The 21,487-nt window shown below is 32.6% G+C and overlaps 1 protein-coding gene across 1 annotated transcript; it reads right to left on the bottom strand.

Moving 5' to 3' along the window:
• Positions 1-320: 320 nt before the first annotated feature.
• On the bottom strand, positions 321-20,459 carry LOC132731497 (uncharacterized). Its single transcript, XM_060717694.1, has 25 exons — positions 20,339-20,459; positions 18,809-18,991; positions 18,050-18,313; positions 16,178-16,360; positions 15,498-15,995; positions 14,895-15,062; positions 14,226-14,378; positions 13,624-13,807; positions 12,504-12,694; positions 12,161-12,325; positions 11,675-11,905; positions 11,213-11,383; positions 10,796-11,020; positions 10,436-10,585; positions 10,037-10,261; positions 9,546-9,713; positions 9,088-9,315; positions 8,636-8,797; positions 8,039-8,242; positions 7,481-7,738; positions 5,890-6,081; positions 3,802-3,963; positions 2,922-2,945; positions 2,275-2,377; positions 321-1,802 (listed from the first exon to the last, which is right to left on the bottom strand). Exons 1-25 carry the CDS (start codon positions 20,457-20,459, stop codon positions 1,652-1,654), a joined length of 4,764 nt encoding a protein of 1,587 aa, XP_060573677.1. The 3' UTR covers positions 321-1,651.
• Positions 20,460-21,487: the final 1,028 nt, after the last annotated feature.

A 21,487-nucleotide genomic window follows, 5' to 3' on the forward strand; every position in this document is an offset into this window, starting at 1 on the left:
CAGGCTAAAGTATGACAAAATTTTAAGTTGCACACGAATTTGTTTGACATTCAAGGCTCAACAAACGTCACTAGTACTAAAAACATATGCAGCAAAATATGTCGGTATTTGATAATCTAGCAGTGTTTATAAGTGCCCTTAGCGAGTAGTTTTATGCTCTATCAATTATAGAACTTAAATCGTCCACCCGTATATTTGCGACATTCTGGTATGAGGAGGGATCAGTTCCTGGAACCATACTTGATTACATGCTTTGATTAAAAAAGTACCGGTCAGTCTTGTTATCACTTGACAAAATGCAGCAGTATATAAATACATGTATAAATATACGAGGTGTTTCCATACTTTTTTTCCTATTAGTATATTTTATAGCAATAACAACTTAACAGTTTAACGAAATACCTTTATTTAATTAAACTTTTAACTGAATATTTCTATTTTTTGGCTAAAGCTACATTTATTGGACGGAACTACGATAAATCTGAAGCAAATAGAAAGAGTAATAAAAAAACTAGTTAATTATATGCAAGAACATTATAACAAAATATACAATAAAGCAAAGTAAATAACAAAACAAGAAAACTAAGCACATTAACGCTAAGAAATGAGTACATTTTTCCTTTTTCAGAATAGTCAAACGTGTGTTTTATGCTCCTAATATAACGAATTTAGAACATGTTTGGCAGTTCCATGTATCATCTGAAGAAAGAAGCACTGGATGTTAAATAATTTGTCAAAAAAGTAGGAAAATGCAACAAAGTAGTATTCCATGCAGATTACATAAACATGATAGCTGTACTAAATAAGCAAAAGTTGGTGGAGTTGTCAATAAAACCGTAAAAGGGCACCAAAAATAATATGATTCTTTTTTATAAATGGGCCTTTAAATTACATCTAGTTTTTTCAAATACAACAGAGACCATTATCATTCATTCTTCGTGAAGGAGAGAAATGTCCTGCAATATTTGTCCATAATTCAGTTAACTTTAAAAAATGTTAAAGTACGAGTTTCTGTGTACAAACTTCAATTCAATGCTCTTGTTATACATGTATTTTATGATGTAGTATACAAATAGTATATTGTGACTTAGAACTGTTTAACAATCGTGATACATGTATCTCAGAAAATTATTTTAAAACCATTGGTACTTTTCCTACTTTGAAGTGAGTACCTTTAATTGTTTTTTTTTTTTTTCGAATAGACTAAAAAACAGTTAAGAAGGGCATAAAAATATTTAAAAAAAAGTAAGCCAAAAAAGGGAGGCGTTATTTTGCAAAATTCGTTTTACGATTATAATATTATGCCCTTTTAACATTGTGCACATTTGTTTGTGAAATAGCTGCGTTTGAAGTGAACAACTTTGATACTTTCTAAGACCTTGCTAAACTTAAGAAAAAACGTTATCAATATACTAAGTTAAATCCCTTATTGTAATATTGAACTTTTTCGGACTCGCACATTTGCCCGCAGTTACAAACATGGACAAAGGTAATACTATGAATGACCCTCCGATTTCATGGTGTTTGGAATCAATATAAAAAAAATAGTATTCATACCACCATAACTGATTTTTTGTCGACAACAAAATAATAAAAATCTATTAGTATCTAAACACGATATGCGTCCTATCTTTTTTGTTAACTGTTAAATCTATTTAATATCTTCCACGGATACTGGTATATGTGATGTACTCTGAATACTGGCAATTGATTTCAGTCGAGACCTCATCTCCTCGTGTGACTGCCGTCTGTTCTCAATCATATCTGCAGCCGAATCGTGGATTTTGTTTTTCAGATGTACCCTGAAAATGTTATTGCAACTGTAAATTATGAGTTAACAGATCATCAAGGGAGCGCGATATTCATGGAACGAAGTCCCAATGATATTTATTTAGTACAACAAGACCTTTTTGAAAGTCAGTTATAGCGTACAAAATACTACAGAAAATGAAGGGCGGGGAAAATTATTATTGTTCACAATTAACAAATAAGAACAATCTGAAAAAAAACGCGAATTTTGACAGTAGAAATTAAATGGGGACAGGAGGAATAGAAGGGGTGGATCATAAATGGCAGTGAAACGGGTGCAGTGGAACATAGCGGCGTTCACAGAATGCAGCACCCAACAAAATCAAGCTCACACGTACAAGACCAACACAAATTCACCCAGGACACGCGGCAAAATGCGGACGCAAAACATAAGTTAATAGCTTCGGTGAATGAAATGACAAAGGAGAGTATACATGTATTGTAAAGTAAAATTTGTAACTGTACCTTTTCACCTTGACTATAACTGCGACAGAAACCGCAACAAGAATAACAACCAAACATGATCCTAGTACTGCACCAATAACGTCATAGAAACCCTCAACGTCACCTGTAGGGTTATAGAAATCAAGTGTGAATATACATGTAATTATTCTTAGTGTCCAGTTTTATTTGTCATCCGATGAAAACGCTGTATTTCTTCAAAATTATGTGCGTTAATTTTCATAGAAGAACAAAATTCGATACTATATCGAATTGCGTCCATAGTCGATTTCTATTTTTCATAGTACTTCATAAAACCGCATAGTGACGTAATTAAGTTAATAATAATGAGGCCAAATTAAGTTTGACACTAAGTATGCCAGTATTCATCCTTAGCTGTTCTACAGAAATTCGCTATCGCTCCCGTCGAAGTTTAATTTCTGTAGAACAGGTCGGATGAACACTAACATATACACAGTAGAGGGGAGTCCAGCTAATCTGTTTGTTCATTTATATACAATTTACATATCAGTATCACGTTAATAAGTTATCAATTAAAAGAATCCACATTTAATGAGTTTCGTGATTTAATAATATATGCCACAGATTTGTAAAAAATACATATTTGACCAAATCCCTCCCTTTCCTGTCCGAACCAAAAAATATACTACCATTGTTAGCTGCCCTCTCTGTATCTGAAATGGAAGAATACTAAAATATTTAGTATATTCGGCCATACCGAAAATTATTAACGTAATGTTTGTGCAAATAAAGATCACCTACACATGACTTGTTACATACAGCATAAACACACCTGAGAATCTATTCCTTAATATGGTCAACTTACTGGGAATAATCGTTACATGATGTAAGTAGAAAAGACAAAAATAGTGAAAATAATAAGTCAAATGCTCAATGATAAAATTATCTTAAAAAATCTTATTGTTTTCATATTCTACTTTATAACATATTCTATAGCTTAATTCAAAAGTTACACAACTTAAGGCCTCTATAATTAGTTAAGCTAGTTTAAAAAAAGAACTCATGCCTACATGCACGTGCCCTAACGTCAATTATAACAGTACTAGAGCCCACTAACATGAGCTCTACATTGTAAATCAAATTGTAAGAAAGCTTATGCACAATAACACGAGCTTACCTGCTTATTGTAATTTTACTACAACTTAGTTATTGTAACAAAACTAAAGCCTACTTTCACACCATAGTCCATGCCAACTAACACGAGTCCATTGTTAATGAAATCAAAGCTCATGCCAACTAACACGAGCTTCACTATTAATTAAATCATAACACATGCAACTTAAGAGATATTGCACTTTCATGAACAGACTCAATCAAACCAGGTCTGTAGATTTTACCGTTCAAATTTTGTTCTTATTCCTCTCGAGGGATGAGAACGTAATTAAAAAGAAATATTAGATAGGGTGTAGTATGAATGATCTCATAATACAAATATTCTGCATATTCTAACATAAGTCCATTTTTTGATTAATTTTACTTTAGTTCGTCTTACTTTATTAACGAACTTACAATAGCAGTCGTACTGATCGTAGCTGCCAGTGATGTTTGTCGTGTAGCCATCAGGACATGATATACACGAGCTTTGGGCTGCGAGTTCCTGGTAAGTCCCTAACGGGCACGAGATACAGTAACCATGTCTAGCATCATACATTGTGCCGGGAGAACAACCAACTGTTTAAGAAATAGAAATAGAAGTAACATATAGTTGAAAACAATGTCATGTTTTTATAAGCATGTTAGTCAATGAATTATTGTTATTAATGTTTATTTCCTTGCATACAGCATCTTTAATACTCTATCTACACTGAAGCAAGAAAATGTATCTTAAAATATAGTTAGTACGCTGTCTTTTTTTAACAAAAGATCACAATATGTACACATTGCGATCTTGTGTTAAGAATAGTTCGTATTTTTCTACCTAAACTAAATAGTATTAAGACAAGGGAAAAAGATTTCTTTTTACAATTTCCACATTTGAAATTGCGTTTTCTTTGACCTCCAGACATCTCCTTTTTGGAGACTTATTTACTGTTTGAAATGAACCAAATGGAAAACTGCGACACCTCTTAAATGTCTAGACAATATTGCATACCAAAGAGCTACCATTATCTTCTAGATTTGCTTGTTTATCAAGAACAAACAATTTGTGACAGAACTGAAGTTTTGACTGTGGGTACCAACAAAAAACAAAATAATGATTGTCATTGTAGTAATGTTTTATTTGACATTAACAATGGGGAAAACATTATATACAAAGAACCAACAAGTGCATTGACAATTAAGGAATGAACTATATGAATACTGTTAAACACGAAAAAACTATTGCCAGTACTTAGTCTGACTAGGCTCTATATTATCGGTTAATCAACCTTTAATGTTCATCCTGATATCTTCAAAACGGATAATGAACAATTTTGTAACAGATAGAGGCTGGTAAAGTTCATTTAAGACATTTAGCAGGACAGAGGTTTATAATGGCATCAATTACGAAAAAAATTTGATACATTAATCCTGGTCAATGTCTTCTTCGTTTTCTGTAAACACTTAGTGCCACCTTTCAATCGAAAGACTTCATATGTTTTATTGCATCATAAAATTGTCCTATATGTAGCATATTTTAAATTTCCGGTCAGTTATAGCCCTATTCAAAGTCAAATCAGACAACATACCGTTGTTAATTTGTGCATGGTTTTCAAACAAACAAACAAACAAACAAACAAACAAACAAAACGTTAGTGAAAGTACGAGGGTTGTCCCAATATTCTGTGACAAGATTGATTAAAAGCTAAATAAAACAGGTACGAATTTGATATTTTAATATGTTATAAACCCATATAATTTAAACATTTTGACAAATGTCAACAAACAACAAAAAAATGCCATAAACACCATGGCAACTAACTGAATCGTGGCGCACGTCCAACGTGAAAGACGGCGTTAAATCTATATAAGGCGCCTTTCTCAAATACTCTCAATGGCTTTCAACGCAATAATGGTACCCATAAATCGTCAATTTCTGACTTAAATCACGTGGTTGTTAATGTCTGTTGAATGTTTGGATGGCATACATTAATTTTTGCTATACGCGAACTTCGGTCTCGTTACTCCTGTTTTAAGCTGTAGTAAATAGGCGACGAAGATTGGTCTTCCTATCCGTGTTTTCCTTATTTTCGCTTTTTGTAGCGCAAAACTCTGGTTCCGGTCATGCCTTTTGTTCACAAATGCTCAGAATATGTTGCTATTATTGCACATTTCACATAATTCACATATCGGTTACGACAATCAAGGCATAAGGTATGGAGAACTACAATTTGCTCTGATGGATATTCCTAGGAATTCAACATCAGCAGCATTTTCCCCTACGATTTTGTTTATTAGAACACTACTAAGCTATTATCAATAAATATTGTTAAAGATAAATCTGCTTTCGGCTCTTCTACTTTGCCCCTTGTTTAAAACCGTATTTGTTACTTAGTGTTGCCCTATAAGGAATTTTGCAATTTTGCTAAACTTGTAGTTTGTAGTGCTATGAATTCAGGAATAAAATGAATTGGATCTGTAAATTTGAAAATTAAGGTAGAAAAGGGTAAAACATACCGCAAATGTCATATTCATCCTGTAAAAAGTATCCACTACTACATTCAAGACTCGCTCCTTTGGTTATATTCGCTGTATCTGCTACATATGTTACACCATCTATTACAATGGACAACCAGTCACCAGAGTTTGTTGATAATGGTGATAGAGAATCTTCAATTGCATCCCAGTATTCTGTCATATTGATGTTACCTTAGGTAAAGAAAACAATATTTTTTGTCTATGTTTTGCTTTATATTTCTTGCACTTAGCGTATGTTTGATACCAAAACCACTTTAACGTTTAAAAAATGCGTTCTCAAAATTTAGAGCCAAAGTTACAATTCTAGTTCTACCTTTTATATAATTATTGTGGCTATGTCCTTGTTAACGTTTTTTTGTTTACTGACTAGCGTTTAATTATCCATGTTTCGAAAAGAAGTAACAGTAACACGATAGCTACATTAACACCAGGCACCATTACATGGTGATCGAGTGAATCGTGTACCGCAATTTTGCTGCTCCTTTAATTTTGAAACACCTCACCGATTATTCCTAATTAGAGCTTATCCATAAATGACGGAAATAGCTGATATGTTGCTATTATTCGCCAATCAGAAATTCTAACTTTCACACAATTTGAACAGTTAAACACATTTTTTCAATGGTGCAAAAAATCTCTTGCATGCTCCTTTAAAGCAAACTTGTTTAATATCAGAAATCGTGACCAATGGAATCATACTAATATATTTTTGTCGAAGCATAGTTGTTACACTGATTTAACAAAAATAAAGTACTACGTATATAAGAAATATTGTACAAAGTGTATGTTAGAGTTAGTTTTTACCAAACCGGTTGTTTCTTTAGTTCATAAATAGAATTATAATCGACCACGGTTTTAATACAATTAAAGTCATGATATGGACATAGTGATAGGCTGGATGATATGAAATATAATTTATTTAAACATCGCATTTTCTTTAAACATAATAACAGACTTCGTTTTCAAGTTATCCCCTAATGAACATGCTGTTTTTTCAAGGGCAGATATGTCCAAATCAAGGGAAGCAATTCCTATTTTTCTGTTTTTCATATAGCTGACTTCCTTTGATTATAAAAATTCAAGAATTAATAACTAGTTATTCGTTTATGTATTCTGCTTTATTAAAAACTATCCAAATTATTTATGATAATGGCAAAATTAAAGTGAGGCTTGGGAGATTTTATGAATAATTTGCCCTTGAAATGGTCTGGAATGACACCACCCCCCAAAAAAAGAAATAAATAGTTATAAAAAAAAGAATAAATAAATAAAGAATACAAGGGTAGACAACTGTAAATCGCTAACTTGTTTTCACTTAAGGTGTTTCTGTTATTGTACCCTAAGCAAAAGACCGTTTCGGTTAAATCTGCTTAATGTCTGTATTCTACTGGAGCACATACTGTACGCCTTTAAATTGTACTTTAATTGTTTTTGACCATATCTTGATTAGTATCTAAGGAGTCTCTTTCAGTTTATGTTAAGAGACATATCTTAAATATCATTTGTTGTGTTATACAGATACATACTCGTATCTGATTTACTAACACACACTATTATATATTTGTATTACCAGAGTCAGTTTCATTGTCGAACTCAAACGCAAAAGTTAATGTAATCTCGCTATTATCTGCGGTTGTTTGGCGCCTTTTCCTGTTGCCACATTGAGTTACGTCTGCGATGACTTTACAGCTGATCCCACCCAGACAGATGGAGCCATACACGAGATTTCGTATAAAAATTTCGTACGCAGACGACTTTCCACAAGAAAGTTGCGGGGAAATCGCCATTGAAGCACTAGCATCAATGCGGCGTGGACGACCGGATGTTTCTGAAAAAAAAAAGAAAAAAAAAAGAAACAACAACAAACCAAAAAATACCTAAAACATCATGATTTTCAGTCGCGATTGATAGCAAAATCAAAATTTTATCAGTTAATTAAAATTAAATTAATCATTATAGATCATAATAGAATTTCCGTGAGGTTGAACGCGAAATAATAAGTGATTTAAAACTACTTGATTAATTTAGACTAACGAAGGAACTAGTGTAACAAAATTGCCAACAAATTGTTTTGTTTATCATTAAATGAAATTTACGCTTTGATATATGTGTAAATATATATTTTTACTTGTACATGTTGGTGAAATAGCAGTTGTATTCCAGGTATAGGAGGAGAATGGACTGCATTGATAAACAACTGTCCAGTTCTCTGAGCTATATGTACTGTTTGGTGGAAAATATCCAGGAAGACATCTCAGTGTACAAGTGGTCACCTCTTCGGTTTTTTCACACGTTTTTACCATTCCATATGTCCTTTTTAACAACGGACATACTGTTTGTAGAAATAAATGATAAATATTGAATTGTTTGAATTGTTTGCAAAACAAATGAAAGATTATTTTTATTATTTTGTCGAGAAATACAAAGTACAATTATGTGTTATCGACAAAAAGAACACAATCATTTTCTGGAAAAAAAACATATTTAGACCAAACATTTAATGCCTAAAGAAAAAACGTAAATGAACCGAATATTAAAGACAGTTAAAACACCGGTGAACTAGAGTAAGAAATAGAATAATGTAACATGCATCTATATCGCTGACCTGATATTCAAATGTCTTTATACATATTTAACGCATAAATTGTTCATATAGAATTTACTGACAAAAAGATGAAAATGTTATTATTTTGCTTAACGTATTTAACATATAAGCAAATCTTACTTGGACACGAATCTTCATCACATACTCTTTCCTCTGTGTTATATCCAGAACACTCATTTCCATTGGTACCAAGCTTACATTCCCTTTGACGACTTTGTACTCCCTTACCACATGTCAAACTGCATAGACTCCACCCTGACCATGGTTCCCAAACACTTTTATCTTAAATTCAAATTAAAACATTAATTCATAAATATTATTTCCTGCAGTATAAAGGCATAAACTGTCACTGTTAATTATCGCTAGGAATATAGGCTTCGCTAGGAATATAGGCTTTTTATTACTTGGGGACCATACGCCGCTTTTCATGGAATGGCACGGAAGTGTCACATTGAAAGTTCCATGATAACCGCTTAACAAAGAATTATTGTTGCAAAGAATTATTGTTGCTTTTTATGTATATATAAAAAGGAAATATTAATGCATACTGACTGAATAAAGTGTTTACACACCTGGTAAGATATCACACGTAGGTCCACTGAAGCCATCAACACACGTACAGATAAAACCGTCGGACGTGCTTGCACAATTACCAGAGTTTCCACAAGGGTTTGGTTGACAATAATCAGGTGCTAATGAGCAATCTAAACCTGTGTATCCGTCTTTACATTGGCATTCATACCCAGTACCATCAGATATACATTTGTGTATGTCTCCACAAGGATTAGATGAGCATGCATCTAAAACAGACAAACAATTAATCCGTCAATAATCTTTCTTTGAAGAATTTGATTTGTGACAAATCATATTTAGAAACATGTTACCATGTATGAATATGCTTAAAGATAACTACAGCCTTCAGTAGTTTGAAAGAAAAAAAACCCATGTCTTTTTACACTTTTTGTAACTGATACTTTTACCGATCATGAGACAAGAGTTTGCATATTAATTTAAAGTTTTAGAACAGTACCATAACAGTCTGTATAACATGCTTCTGTTTCTTCTTCATCTCCGTCACATGTTTCACCACCTTGTAAAGGAGGTGGATTATCACACATTCTGTTTCTTTGTCTTTGTCCTAAACCACATATAGATCTACAAGCATTCCATTCAGTCCATAAACCCCAACCAGCAGTTTCTAAAAAAAAGCAACAACCCAGTCATAAGTGTAGCTAAAAGATACGTGTATTACCAGCAGATGTTCAATATCTAAAATAATTTATTCTAAAAACAGACACAACCTACAAATCCTATTAATTATTGAAATATGGCAATCATCGTAGGAAAATGGTGTTATTTATAAACATATAATAAAAGCGTAGACATTGTTAAATTTAAATAATCTTTCTTCGTATAATTGAATTTCAATTAAAAATCAGCCAAACACTGTTTTCAAAAGCAAGTATAAAGTAGAGCTTTTTTATTCTTTTAATAACTACGATACAAATACATTTTACAAACCTTCTAGAACATCACAGAGATGTCCATTATATCCTTTATCACATATACATTCATATCCGGTTGCTTTATTGCTACATTGTCCGTGCTCACAACTATTTTCGCCACAAAAATCTACAGGAGTATCACATCTTACACCGGTAAAACCAGCATCGCAAGTACACTTAAACCCTTCTTCACTTGATACGCAAAGGTTAGTACCACAAGGCGATGACTGGCAGAAATCAACTGTTTTAAAAAAATTTATGTCGTTACTGTATGCTTCCCTTATTATTTAAGGAAAGTCACTATTAAAGTATATTGTCAAATAAATTGATATGATTAAATTACATTTTCAACATCAGAAAGTGGGATAACCAAACAACTGTTTTTCTTCAAGATAGCGATAACAAGATTTCTTACCTACACAAGAAGCGTTATTGCACACTCTTGACTCTATATGCTCATTGCAACCGATATTGTGCGGACAGACACGTGACCTGATAGAAACACCGCCACCACAGGTAACTGTACATTTTGACCATGTCGTCCAGTATGATAAGGGAATAGTTTCTTAAACGTAAAACAAAATTAAAATGAATACTTTTTCATTTTTTTTTTATTTCATGAGAGTATAAGAACAAAATTTACGTTGCAATTTGAATCTGTCTGGTAAAAATACACTTACTTTAAAATTACTATCAATTAAAATGATAGTTTGACAAATGTGTTAAACGCAGGAAACGTTTCAATCAATTGATATGCATTAAATTACAAATTTACCTTCATCGCATAGATTCCCTTGAAATGATTCAGGGCAAATACATGTAAAGTTGTTCGCCCCATTTTGACATGAACCTCCGTTTTCACAAGGATTTGGTTCACAGTGGTCAATCGGGGTTTGGCATAGATCACCAGTGTAGCCGGGACTGCATATGCATAAAAAACCACCTGACTTCTCTACACACCTGTGTGTTTCACACGGATTACTTAAACACGGACTAGTAACTGAAATGAGAAACAACCAAAAAACGTATAATATAATCATCTATATATACACATAAAATTATATATATTATGCATTTGTATTAGAAAATATTAACTTAACTTAAGATATATGTATTTTAGAAATCGAAAAAGCCGGGCAAATTATCGCTAAAAAATGATTCAGATTTACAATAACTATTATATCAATCTTACTATTGCATGGATCTATATTACACTGTATGTGCTCGATCATATCACCAACACAATGTTTGCCATATTGCCCTGGACTAGGATTATCACATGCTCTGTTTCTCTGCCTCACACCTCCGTCACAACTTGATGTACATTCTCCCCAGCTTATCCAAGGACTCCATCCACCATTTACTAAATTTCATCATTTTGTGAAAATCAATTTTTCAATCAATTTGTTTGCTCGTGTCAAAATGAAAATGCATTCAAAAGTAGCTTCTATGTTAAATTTTAAGTATGTAAAAACTATAAAAATGCTGTTTTGCGTTCTTTTACATATACTTACATGTAAACTGTATTTTATTGACAAAATATTCAAATATATTTATATATCTCTTTTTAATTTTGTATAATCGATACCCATGACTTTCTACTCTTGCATTTTAAAGTATAACAATTTTGAAGAAGAAATTAAATTTTTCATACTTGGTGGAGTTTGACAAAAGACTCCACGATATCCAGGTTTGCATAAACACGTGTAGTTATGACTGCCACTGAGACATGTTGCATCATTTTGACACTCATGTACTTCACAATTGTCAGGTGGTAATTCGCATCGTGTTCCCATGAATCCACCAGAGCACGAGCATAGAAAGCCAGACTGTGTGTTTGTACACAGATGTTGGCCACATGGATCATCAGCGCAGAAATTGGTAGCTGAATAATAATAATAAGTAACAGAGCCAGTAGTATATAATGATTATTAAGTATACAATATCTTGTCCAAGTGTAGGACATCAGGAAGTATCCATAAACTGACTGTCTGAGTGCATTGTATATTCCTTAATTTAATTTTAATGCATGAAATTCGCCAGCAAAATATAGAAATTAATGCCAGTGTATAAATAATTATATATGGACAATCTGTATAGTTAAATCTGTTTATGAACAAAAAGAGGTATTAAAGTTTACCTGCACAAGAAGATGGTTCAGTCTGAATGACAGAATTGCCAGTGACAAGATCGTCCGATGTAAAGTCAGCTGCTGATATATCACATCCACATGAAGATCGATGATTTGTAATCTCATCAGCTACCAGGACATGTCTATATACAGCCAGGGAATTCAAGAACATTTCTGAAGATATAGTGATCGTAAAGGAATGGAATATCATACAAGGGATACAAACCAATATTAAAATTATATATTTTCGAAATTAATTTCACGCTATCAATCTCTGGTATACACTATTTACTTGTAAATTAGATTTTTGTTTATATATCTTTTGAAAGAAATAAGATACAAGTGTACTAACCATTTTCTCCGTTGGTAAATAGTTCAAGATAAGCATTTGTTGGTAATGTTAATGGAGAGATCATCGCCTGGGTATCAATCATGTCACCATTGTAGTAGAAATGAACTGTAGTGTTTGATGTTGAAACAGCAAAATGCGCCCACATATCAAATGAGGATTCAGGTAACAGTACAATAATGGATAAACTATTCCTAAAAACATAAGCTAGAATAATCAATTTTTATATGACAGAAGATCAACGGCCAAAAATCCGACCTTTGAGAGGGCTTCATGTATTTGCCTTATTCATGAAAATCATTAAAAGGATACGAGATAAAGAGGGGGTCACGTATTGACGCTCGATATTCCGAACTTCATAAGTAACCACATTTTGATCTGGCGAGGCTGATCTATACCTTTTAAACATTTCTAATGTAAAGATTTTACCAAAGTCTTCCAATTAGCTATGGAAGATGTAGACGGGACGTTCGAACAATAAATGTGACATTGACTTGAAAAATAAACATATCTTTTCATTATATGTTTAATATATTCTTCCATTCAACAGTTTTTCATATGCTTTTTTAAATAGAAAGACAAGTTATAAATCATTGCTATTGTAAACAAATGAATTTAGTAATAGAAAGAGCACCGAAACACGAGGCTATCTGATTTGTACGAGGGGGCGTAGCCCCCGAGTATAAATCAGATTGCCGAGTGTTTTGGTGTTCTTTCTCTTTTGTATCATAGTCAAACATGACAACACGTTCCCTGTTGTCATAATATGAAACCCCAGAAAAAATTAACCAATGAACGAGCATTTGAATATGATAGTTTTGCCCCTTTCCCTTTCTCTGCCGGCACAATATGTAAATCCCGGCAAAAATGAACCAATCCACGGGCATTATCTGGAGTGCGGGTAACTAATACCCGCACTCCAGTTACCGCACTGTGCATGTATATGTATACGATTTAAATCTGACACTTTTTCAACAGAAAGGTACCCAAACTATGATACAAATTATGTTTAACTAGCAAACAAATTGCAGTTTCATATGTTAATGTTACAAGACAATCAAAACTAAAAGACAAAAATTTTCCTTATTCAAGCCAAATGCAAATGTTCCAAATTCAGACCTACCAATAGATGATGAAGCTCTGTCCAGAAACTTCAATTACAACGTTGTTCTCAAAATGTAAACTAAAATCAGACCCACTTCTTCTGAATAACCAAAATAGTACAGTCATTTCATCCATGACATCCGCTGTGTTTAATGCTGATGCTATTACTTCTGAACTTTGTGAACTGAGAACAATGTCATACGCTACAACAATAAAAGTCCTAATCTACGTAAATTAACATTGAAATTACGGAAATAATAATTGTAATTTTTCGCATATTAAAAAGTTTGAAGTCAAATAAACAATGCTGTTCATCACTTATTAATAAATATATTCTTTAAATTTACTGATTTAATTATAATAAAGTACATATATTCCAAAATACAAAAGTAAAAGTAAAATTACAATGTAAACTGTTCAATCAATCCTATAGAGTGTTAACAAGGGTTTTCCATATTTGGGCAGTGTGACGTTTTCTAATCTTTTGGAATAAACGCTTTTAATACGCTCTATGAAAAGTTGCTATAAAAAACGTGTAATAAAATCTATGATAAGCTGTAACTTGTTCAATTTATTCTAAAATTAGATGTGCTTTTTGCAAATTAAAGTTAAGATTCTTACGACTGCAGTTATGTGATCCTACTTTGAATGTTGTTTTTCCAAACTCGCATTTTTGACATAAAGCTTTACCAATACCGTTCTGATAAAAGCCAATGGCACAAGGAGTACACGGCTTTACCAAAGTCAACGATGAATAGCCAATGGGACACAGTTCTTATTAAAAGAAAATAAAATAAAGTATATAGCTACATTATGTATTCTATATTGAACATTACCATTACTAAGTAAATGTCACTTTAAAATTATAATTTTCCTCAATAAATATAATTAATGGTTTGTAATTGTCAAAAATCTGGAAACAAAGTGATCCCTTGTTAAGCATTATTCAAAACATATAATAACATAAGAATTGCAAACTCGGTTTGATTGAGTCTGTAAATGAGGGATAATGAACAAGTGCAACACCCCTCACGCCCCTAGCATCGGCTTGAGTGGTACTTAATTAACATTTAAAAGTGCCGGCATCAATGATCCCGAAGGACCAGAAAAGTTTACAAAACATAAGTGAAGTACGGGCAACTTTTTACAGCTGCCGCACGGCACTTGACACGTGATATTGTGTATTTAAAAACGTGCATTCATCGTTCGTCATATGTGCATATGTCTTATAATATAGAAAGAGTCTTCATTCATCTATTGAATTCACTAATATATGAATCTTTGACATACCCACACACATATCAGCTGATTTAGATCCAGTTTTATTTGTACTTGTGCCGGGAGGACATGATATGCATGATGAAGCACCGTCATTTTCCATATAAGTGCCAATTGGACACTTCCTACAATTTTTTACTCCGTCATCATCTTCAAGAAACATACCGGCAGCACATGTTTCTAATGATAGATGAAATATACTTTTAATAAATATTTTAGTAGGTTATTTAATAGTATAAGTTTAAACTATTTGAACTTTTAGAAGACTGATGTAGTTAGAATAGTTAACAATGCTGCAAAAAGTTGAAATGATGGGAATGAAAATATGTAATAAAATACCTGGCACAGATAAATGTTATCTTAAAGGGAACTTTTTCTAATTCTTAATTGTTTTAATGAAATTTCTAAAAAGAAACCAGTTGCATTTTGCTTTCAATATTTGAAAGTAACACATTATAATAATTAACTGATTTACAAGATTCAAATTCAAATTTATTTATGGAATATTGAAACTGTATTCCCACTGTAAAAATACATTGTAATGTAACAACGTATAAATCAGTTTAAGCCTTGATAAAAAGCAATTAAACAAAGAACATTGATTTCATATCTTACTGCATTGAAAAGCAGATTGTACTTGACCGCTTCCCTCACATTTAGTACTAGAAAACTGCTCCCTGAAAAAAGAATTTCGGACAACCTGAAGTTCATTCAAGTCAAATACTCCGACAGATACATCATTTTCAAGCTGATCAGACATTTGAAATAGAAAGTCCTCATACATCAATAGTTCATCCCAATTTGTAACTGATCCGGTGACAATCAATGAAAAATTGACGAATAGTTCGGACACTTCTCTTTTAAAACGATAATTATCATCATGAATATCTTTTTTCTTTCTCTTGCTAGTGGAACCACATTGAACTACAAGATCATCGTAAGTACACGTTGAACCAGCAAGACAATCAGGTGCAAGGGCAGTTCCAATGTAATCCTCTAGAAGAATGAAAACTTGGTCTTGTATCGCATTAATAGATGTCTCAGACTGTGCGTTACAATCTACAGAGTAGTAAAACGAAACAGGCAAAATGTTGATTCCTGGACGACGAGTACCTGGGGGAAAAAGACGACAATCAAATGTTATTATAAAAATCAAGAATGCAAATTAAAACACATGCAAACAGTTTTAGGAAGTTTAAGTATATTTATATAAACTTATATGTTAAGACTCAAAGCTGTTAAATACTTGCAATAAATTTAGAGGCGATAAACATTGAACGTTAAGTTTTACATACTTGTGCAATCTGGAACTTCGTCGGTACTCCATAGTCCAGAATCAAGGCACAGGATAAGTCCATTAAATTCATACGGCAAATCATAGTTTTCGTTACATAAAACGAACACAACCGGTTGATTATCATTTGTGTACGACAGCAAGCCATTTTGTGGAATTGTTAGATTCAGAGGACATACTTTGGCTATAAAAAATATCATAATATAAAAACATTGCTGAATTACTTTACATAAATGGTTTAATAAATTTCAATAATACAATATTCAGGATGACGTCAGAAAGTATAGTGGATAAGATTATTTTTTTCGGACCACTAAAATTAAGAGGCGTATACATACTAAGAAGATTCTATTAAACGCGCACAATACAAGCTATAAATGTTAAATACATTTTACTTTATACGTTGATAAAATCCATTCACATATCTTTTTCGTTCTTAGACCTCTTTTCATTTTAATAGCAATGTGTAGTATGAAATAAGACAAAGCGCACAATACTTAGAACCTTATCAACTTATGGCTTCAGTTTGTTCAATATTTGTGTGTTTACTTATCGGCAATATTAATTCTATAAACCGGCAAGAAGACCGTCGGTGGTGTGTATTATTAACTCGTAGGCAGAAATCAGTAACTCGGAAATAAAAAGTAACATTTCATAATACAAATATAAGATAGTCATTTTCATATAATTATACAATTTTGTTAATCCTAAGAGATCAGTTGTAAACTGTAGAATGGCTTACACAAGGACGTAAACAAAACATTATATCGTAATCGGTAAATATGTTATGAAAGAATTAGTTTAGAAAATCTAAAGACCTATATTATTTTAACATGACATAAATATGTTGCGCCTTCTATTGTCTCTCATTAAAAATTAGATAAAACCGAGTCTGCGATTTTATGTTCTTGTTCTGAATGCACTTAAGGTTCTTCCCCTTTCTAGCTTTTTTAAGTTTTGATGAAAAGTAATATATCGCAATTTATTTCTTTATTTAGACCTGTCTCTATTTGACAAATAGGGGCTCCTCGTACATTGACATTTAGTATTTCCAGTGTTTTCTACAATTCGTGACATTATACTGTATTACAGCAAAATGTATAAAACTATTATTAAACCTTACTTAATATATGACTTATATTAATATATACATAATAATGATTAATATCTAGTATAATTTGTATAGAGTGACTCGGCACATGACTCACCTTCACAGAATGGTACAACATTACCCTCATATTCCCAAGTTGTTACTTGGTAAAGAACCTGAGAAAGTCGCCTCACAGGTTATTCAATCAGGTCCTTCTAAATTTAAATGAATCTTTTAAGGGCATGCCAAGCTACTGTATCGCCCCAGTTAAAGGATGTACACGTGTATTCCAAGTTCACGTCATCAAAATAAATTTTCGGGTGATTACAATAAACAGCTGAAAGATAAAAGATATTTGTAAACGGTTAAAAAGATTGAGTTCATGAAAATCATCAATTCCATAACAATCTAATAAGGCATATTATGCAAAAACCTAAAGAAATTCAATTATCTTTTGTTTAAAATGTGATGTACATTATACTATAAAAATTCCACAAATATAAAAAGCTACATGAAATAACTTGTCGGAATTGAAACTTGATAAAATAATTTTCAAGCAATAACATTGACAATTACTTAATAAACGATTAATTAATAAGAACTTGTATCATAAAAATATCATTCAAATGGCAAATATTACAATTTGGCGCGGCGCAAAATAATAATAAACAGATTGCTTCTTCATGTCATTCTATTCCAGGTGATATTGGTTCCAATAACATTAAAAAATAAATTGGGTAACGACAAGATTTTGGTTCAAAATAATTATAACAATTGGTTTACCTTCAACATTAATCGTAATAGAGCATGTCACGATTGATGGATTTCCAGACGTATCAACAGCTCTATAGTCAACCACTGTCGTGCCTATGTTGATATTAGAGCCTATTGCAGGACCTGATATCTGTTCAATGATGATGTCACTAGGGTTGTCTATGTTGTCAATTGCAGTCGGAATAATCCATATTACTTGTGCAGTATCCAAACCACGATCAGTGTAAAATGTCTGGTAGGTCTTGCAGTTAAGTATGGTTGGTGGAACAATATCTGTAATATGTGATAAAATGGTTATGATTACACTTACAAAAGTAACTTGTAAATATATATCATACATCACGGTATGTCTTTATTTATAAGCTGCAAGTCTCCAGATGTATGCTCATATTAATGATTTTTTAAAAAAGTTATTAAAGAGTAAAATATTGACTTGTTAACAAAGAAGTGAATTTACACATATATTCTGCGACCATTACAAAAAATTCACAACAGGTCATAATTTGCAAAAGCAGCTGTTAATGAGTTAGAATTAGATGGTGATAAGTGGAGACAGATACAGCAAAAATTAGTCATTGATTGCATAAAACATGTAAATCATTTCATGAATTGTAACAGTTTATTATATGTTTTTCTAAAGTTAGATTTTCGTGAACTATCGTGGCTCATCTGGAGACTTGCATCTTTAATTGAGACACAAAGATGCATATAATATGAAATGTAGACTGTTAATCGACATGTATAAATAAAGTTGCTTTCAAATATTACCTTTACAACTGTTATTTGAAGAGAAATGCCATTCGCCACTTGATTGACATATTGCATATACAGCACTATCAGTTGAATATCCACTGGCACATTCAAGTATGCATAAACTTTCATACCTATACATAATATCGATGCAAGCAAATGTTCCATATAACACATTTTGAGGTGGACCACAGGTAATTGCTGTAAAACCAATACTTAAATATTAAAAACAATAATATACGACAAAAGTGTATTGAAATGATTTAAACTAAATTACACATTCAATGTTAAATATTAAATAATGAATTTGAAACAAAAATGTGTATAACGTGTACAAATACTGTCTCTTTATCTAAACATTTGTAGGTATAACTATTTAAGGAATTAAAGCAAATTAATTTACATCAAGCACATAAAAGTACTTGATTTAAGTCAGTGTTTTATTTTAATGGTCCTTCCCGTTCATTGATCCCAGCAATTTTAAATGTTGAAAATGAGTACCGGTCAAGCCGATGCTAGGGGGCGTGAAGAATATTGCCCTTCTTCGTTATCCCTCATTATTTCGAGGGATCACTTTTTTCAGATATTTATACATCACAACAGCAGGTGTCAAGTTCCGTGTGACATCCGTAAAAAGTTGTTTCGTACTTCACTTTAGTGTTGTAACATTTTTCATTGAATTATTGAATTGATAATGTACCTTTAAGCGTTGAAAATTGATAACCTCAAGTGGGTGCTAGGGGGCGTGAGGGACGTTGCACTATTTCAATTTTTAATCAGTGTCTTATTTATCCCTAATGTACACACTCAATCAAATATGATAAACAAGATCAACAAGGAAAGGCGGCGTTCAATGAACACAACACCCACACGACCCAGCAAAAAGAAACAGCAAAAACAAACGACCCTACAATTTTCATGTAATTTTGCTGATTTTAATGCTTCTGAGGCATCACTTTTGTCCGGACATTACCAATGATCAATTTTTTACATTTAAATGTCAATCATCTTAACTTACATAATAATGTCATTTTGATATTAAAAGCACAGCAGGTTAAATGAAACTGTCTTTACATATACTCGACTTTCTGAGAATAAAAGACACTAATAATAATCAAAGGGTTTACTTACGAGAACATGATGGCGGGTTTGGGCCCCCATGACAAAACCCCTCTTCCTCAAGACAGTCGTAGATGGAAAAGAACGTCTAACCCCCATCACACGTGTTTTCTGCATTCGCTCCCCTAAATTTCCTAGGTCACATGACTTTTCCTCATCGGGCCCGTATGGTGAAGTACTTGATGACTGCAAAAATTTTTTGTAAAATTGGGGGGGGGGGGGGGTAAATTTTTTTCTGAATCTCATGCTCCAAATGTGCATTTTCAATGCAAATTACAAATACAAAATTTGACACAAAATTTGAGAGAGAGAGAGAGAGAGAGAGAGAGAGAAAGAGGGGGAGAGGGGGAGAGAGAGAGAGAGAGAGAGAGAGACCAATTGATTAACAATAAAACTGCAACTATATATTTATAAGTTGTATCAATTTACCTGTAACGGTGATATATATTGTGCAAATATCAGATGGGTTGCCTGCAGAATCTGTTGCCTGATATTTTACTATCGCGCTATCTTCAATACGTTCACCGGATTTAGGTCCATACACTCTCATTACTGATGGACTGTTATCAAAGTTATCACTAGCTAATGGCACAGTCCAAGTTACAATAGCACTTTCTAATCCCCTCTCTGCATTAATCTTTATCTCAGAGGGACAAGCTGTAATCACTGGTGGTTCCGCATCTGTAAATGAATGTACAGATGATATTTTATATCATAAGCAATAATTATTGCAATTAAAGCATGTTCTACGTTACAGGTTTTTCGGTTAAAATATTTATAAAAAAACTTGATAATCATTTATCTGTATTTTGATAAAACGATATATATATACATCTGATACCTATGCAGTTAGGGGTTGTAGATATTTCCCAAGTCCCATCAAACATGCATCGTGCGAAAGACATTTGTGATAATGCAAAACCTTCATTACAATTTGCTTGACAAATTGTGCCATAGGGAAAGGTGTTTGCTGCACAAGAGTAAACCCCATTATCTGGAGGTGTTGGCAACGTTGGGCATAGAACCTCTGTAATAAGATATAAAACAGGTTTTTGAGCAATAATGAATTATGATTACTATAATGTTGAAATTCTTACTGTGATTACTACAAAAATGTATGCTGTATTAAAAAGTATTAAAATATGTAACCTTAAAATGCCCAAAGCTTCTGTTTGGTTGAGCCTGTTCATGGACAGTGAGAGAAATTGTAACCTACAAATTAGTACCGGCGTAAGCAGAATTCTATATGCAGGCATGAAAATGATGAAAGTTTGAATTTAGAACAATGGAATATGTTTAATGCTTGTGTATATCAACCGTATAGTATTTAGAATTTCTGTTTTGTCAAAATGAAAGAATAAATAAATTAATGATTATATGAGAAAGCAACTCCTGAAAACAAAAGGGTCTTACTTGAACATTCGAAGTTCGTGGCATTCCATGACCCATCTTCTAAACATTGAACAACCGCAGAGCTCTGACTTTCATAACCTATTTTACAAGTTAATGTACAAATACTACCATATATATAGTCTGATGTACAGGATACCTCTGCATTTTCTGGTGGAATGTAGGCAG

This window comes from Ruditapes philippinarum, unplaced genomic scaffold, assembly GCF_026571515.1.
Source record: "Ruditapes philippinarum isolate M1 unplaced genomic scaffold, ASM2657151v2 ctg5532_1_1_1_1, whole genome shotgun sequence".
Taxonomy (NCBI): domain Eukaryota; kingdom Metazoa; phylum Mollusca; class Bivalvia; order Venerida; family Veneridae; genus Ruditapes; species Ruditapes philippinarum.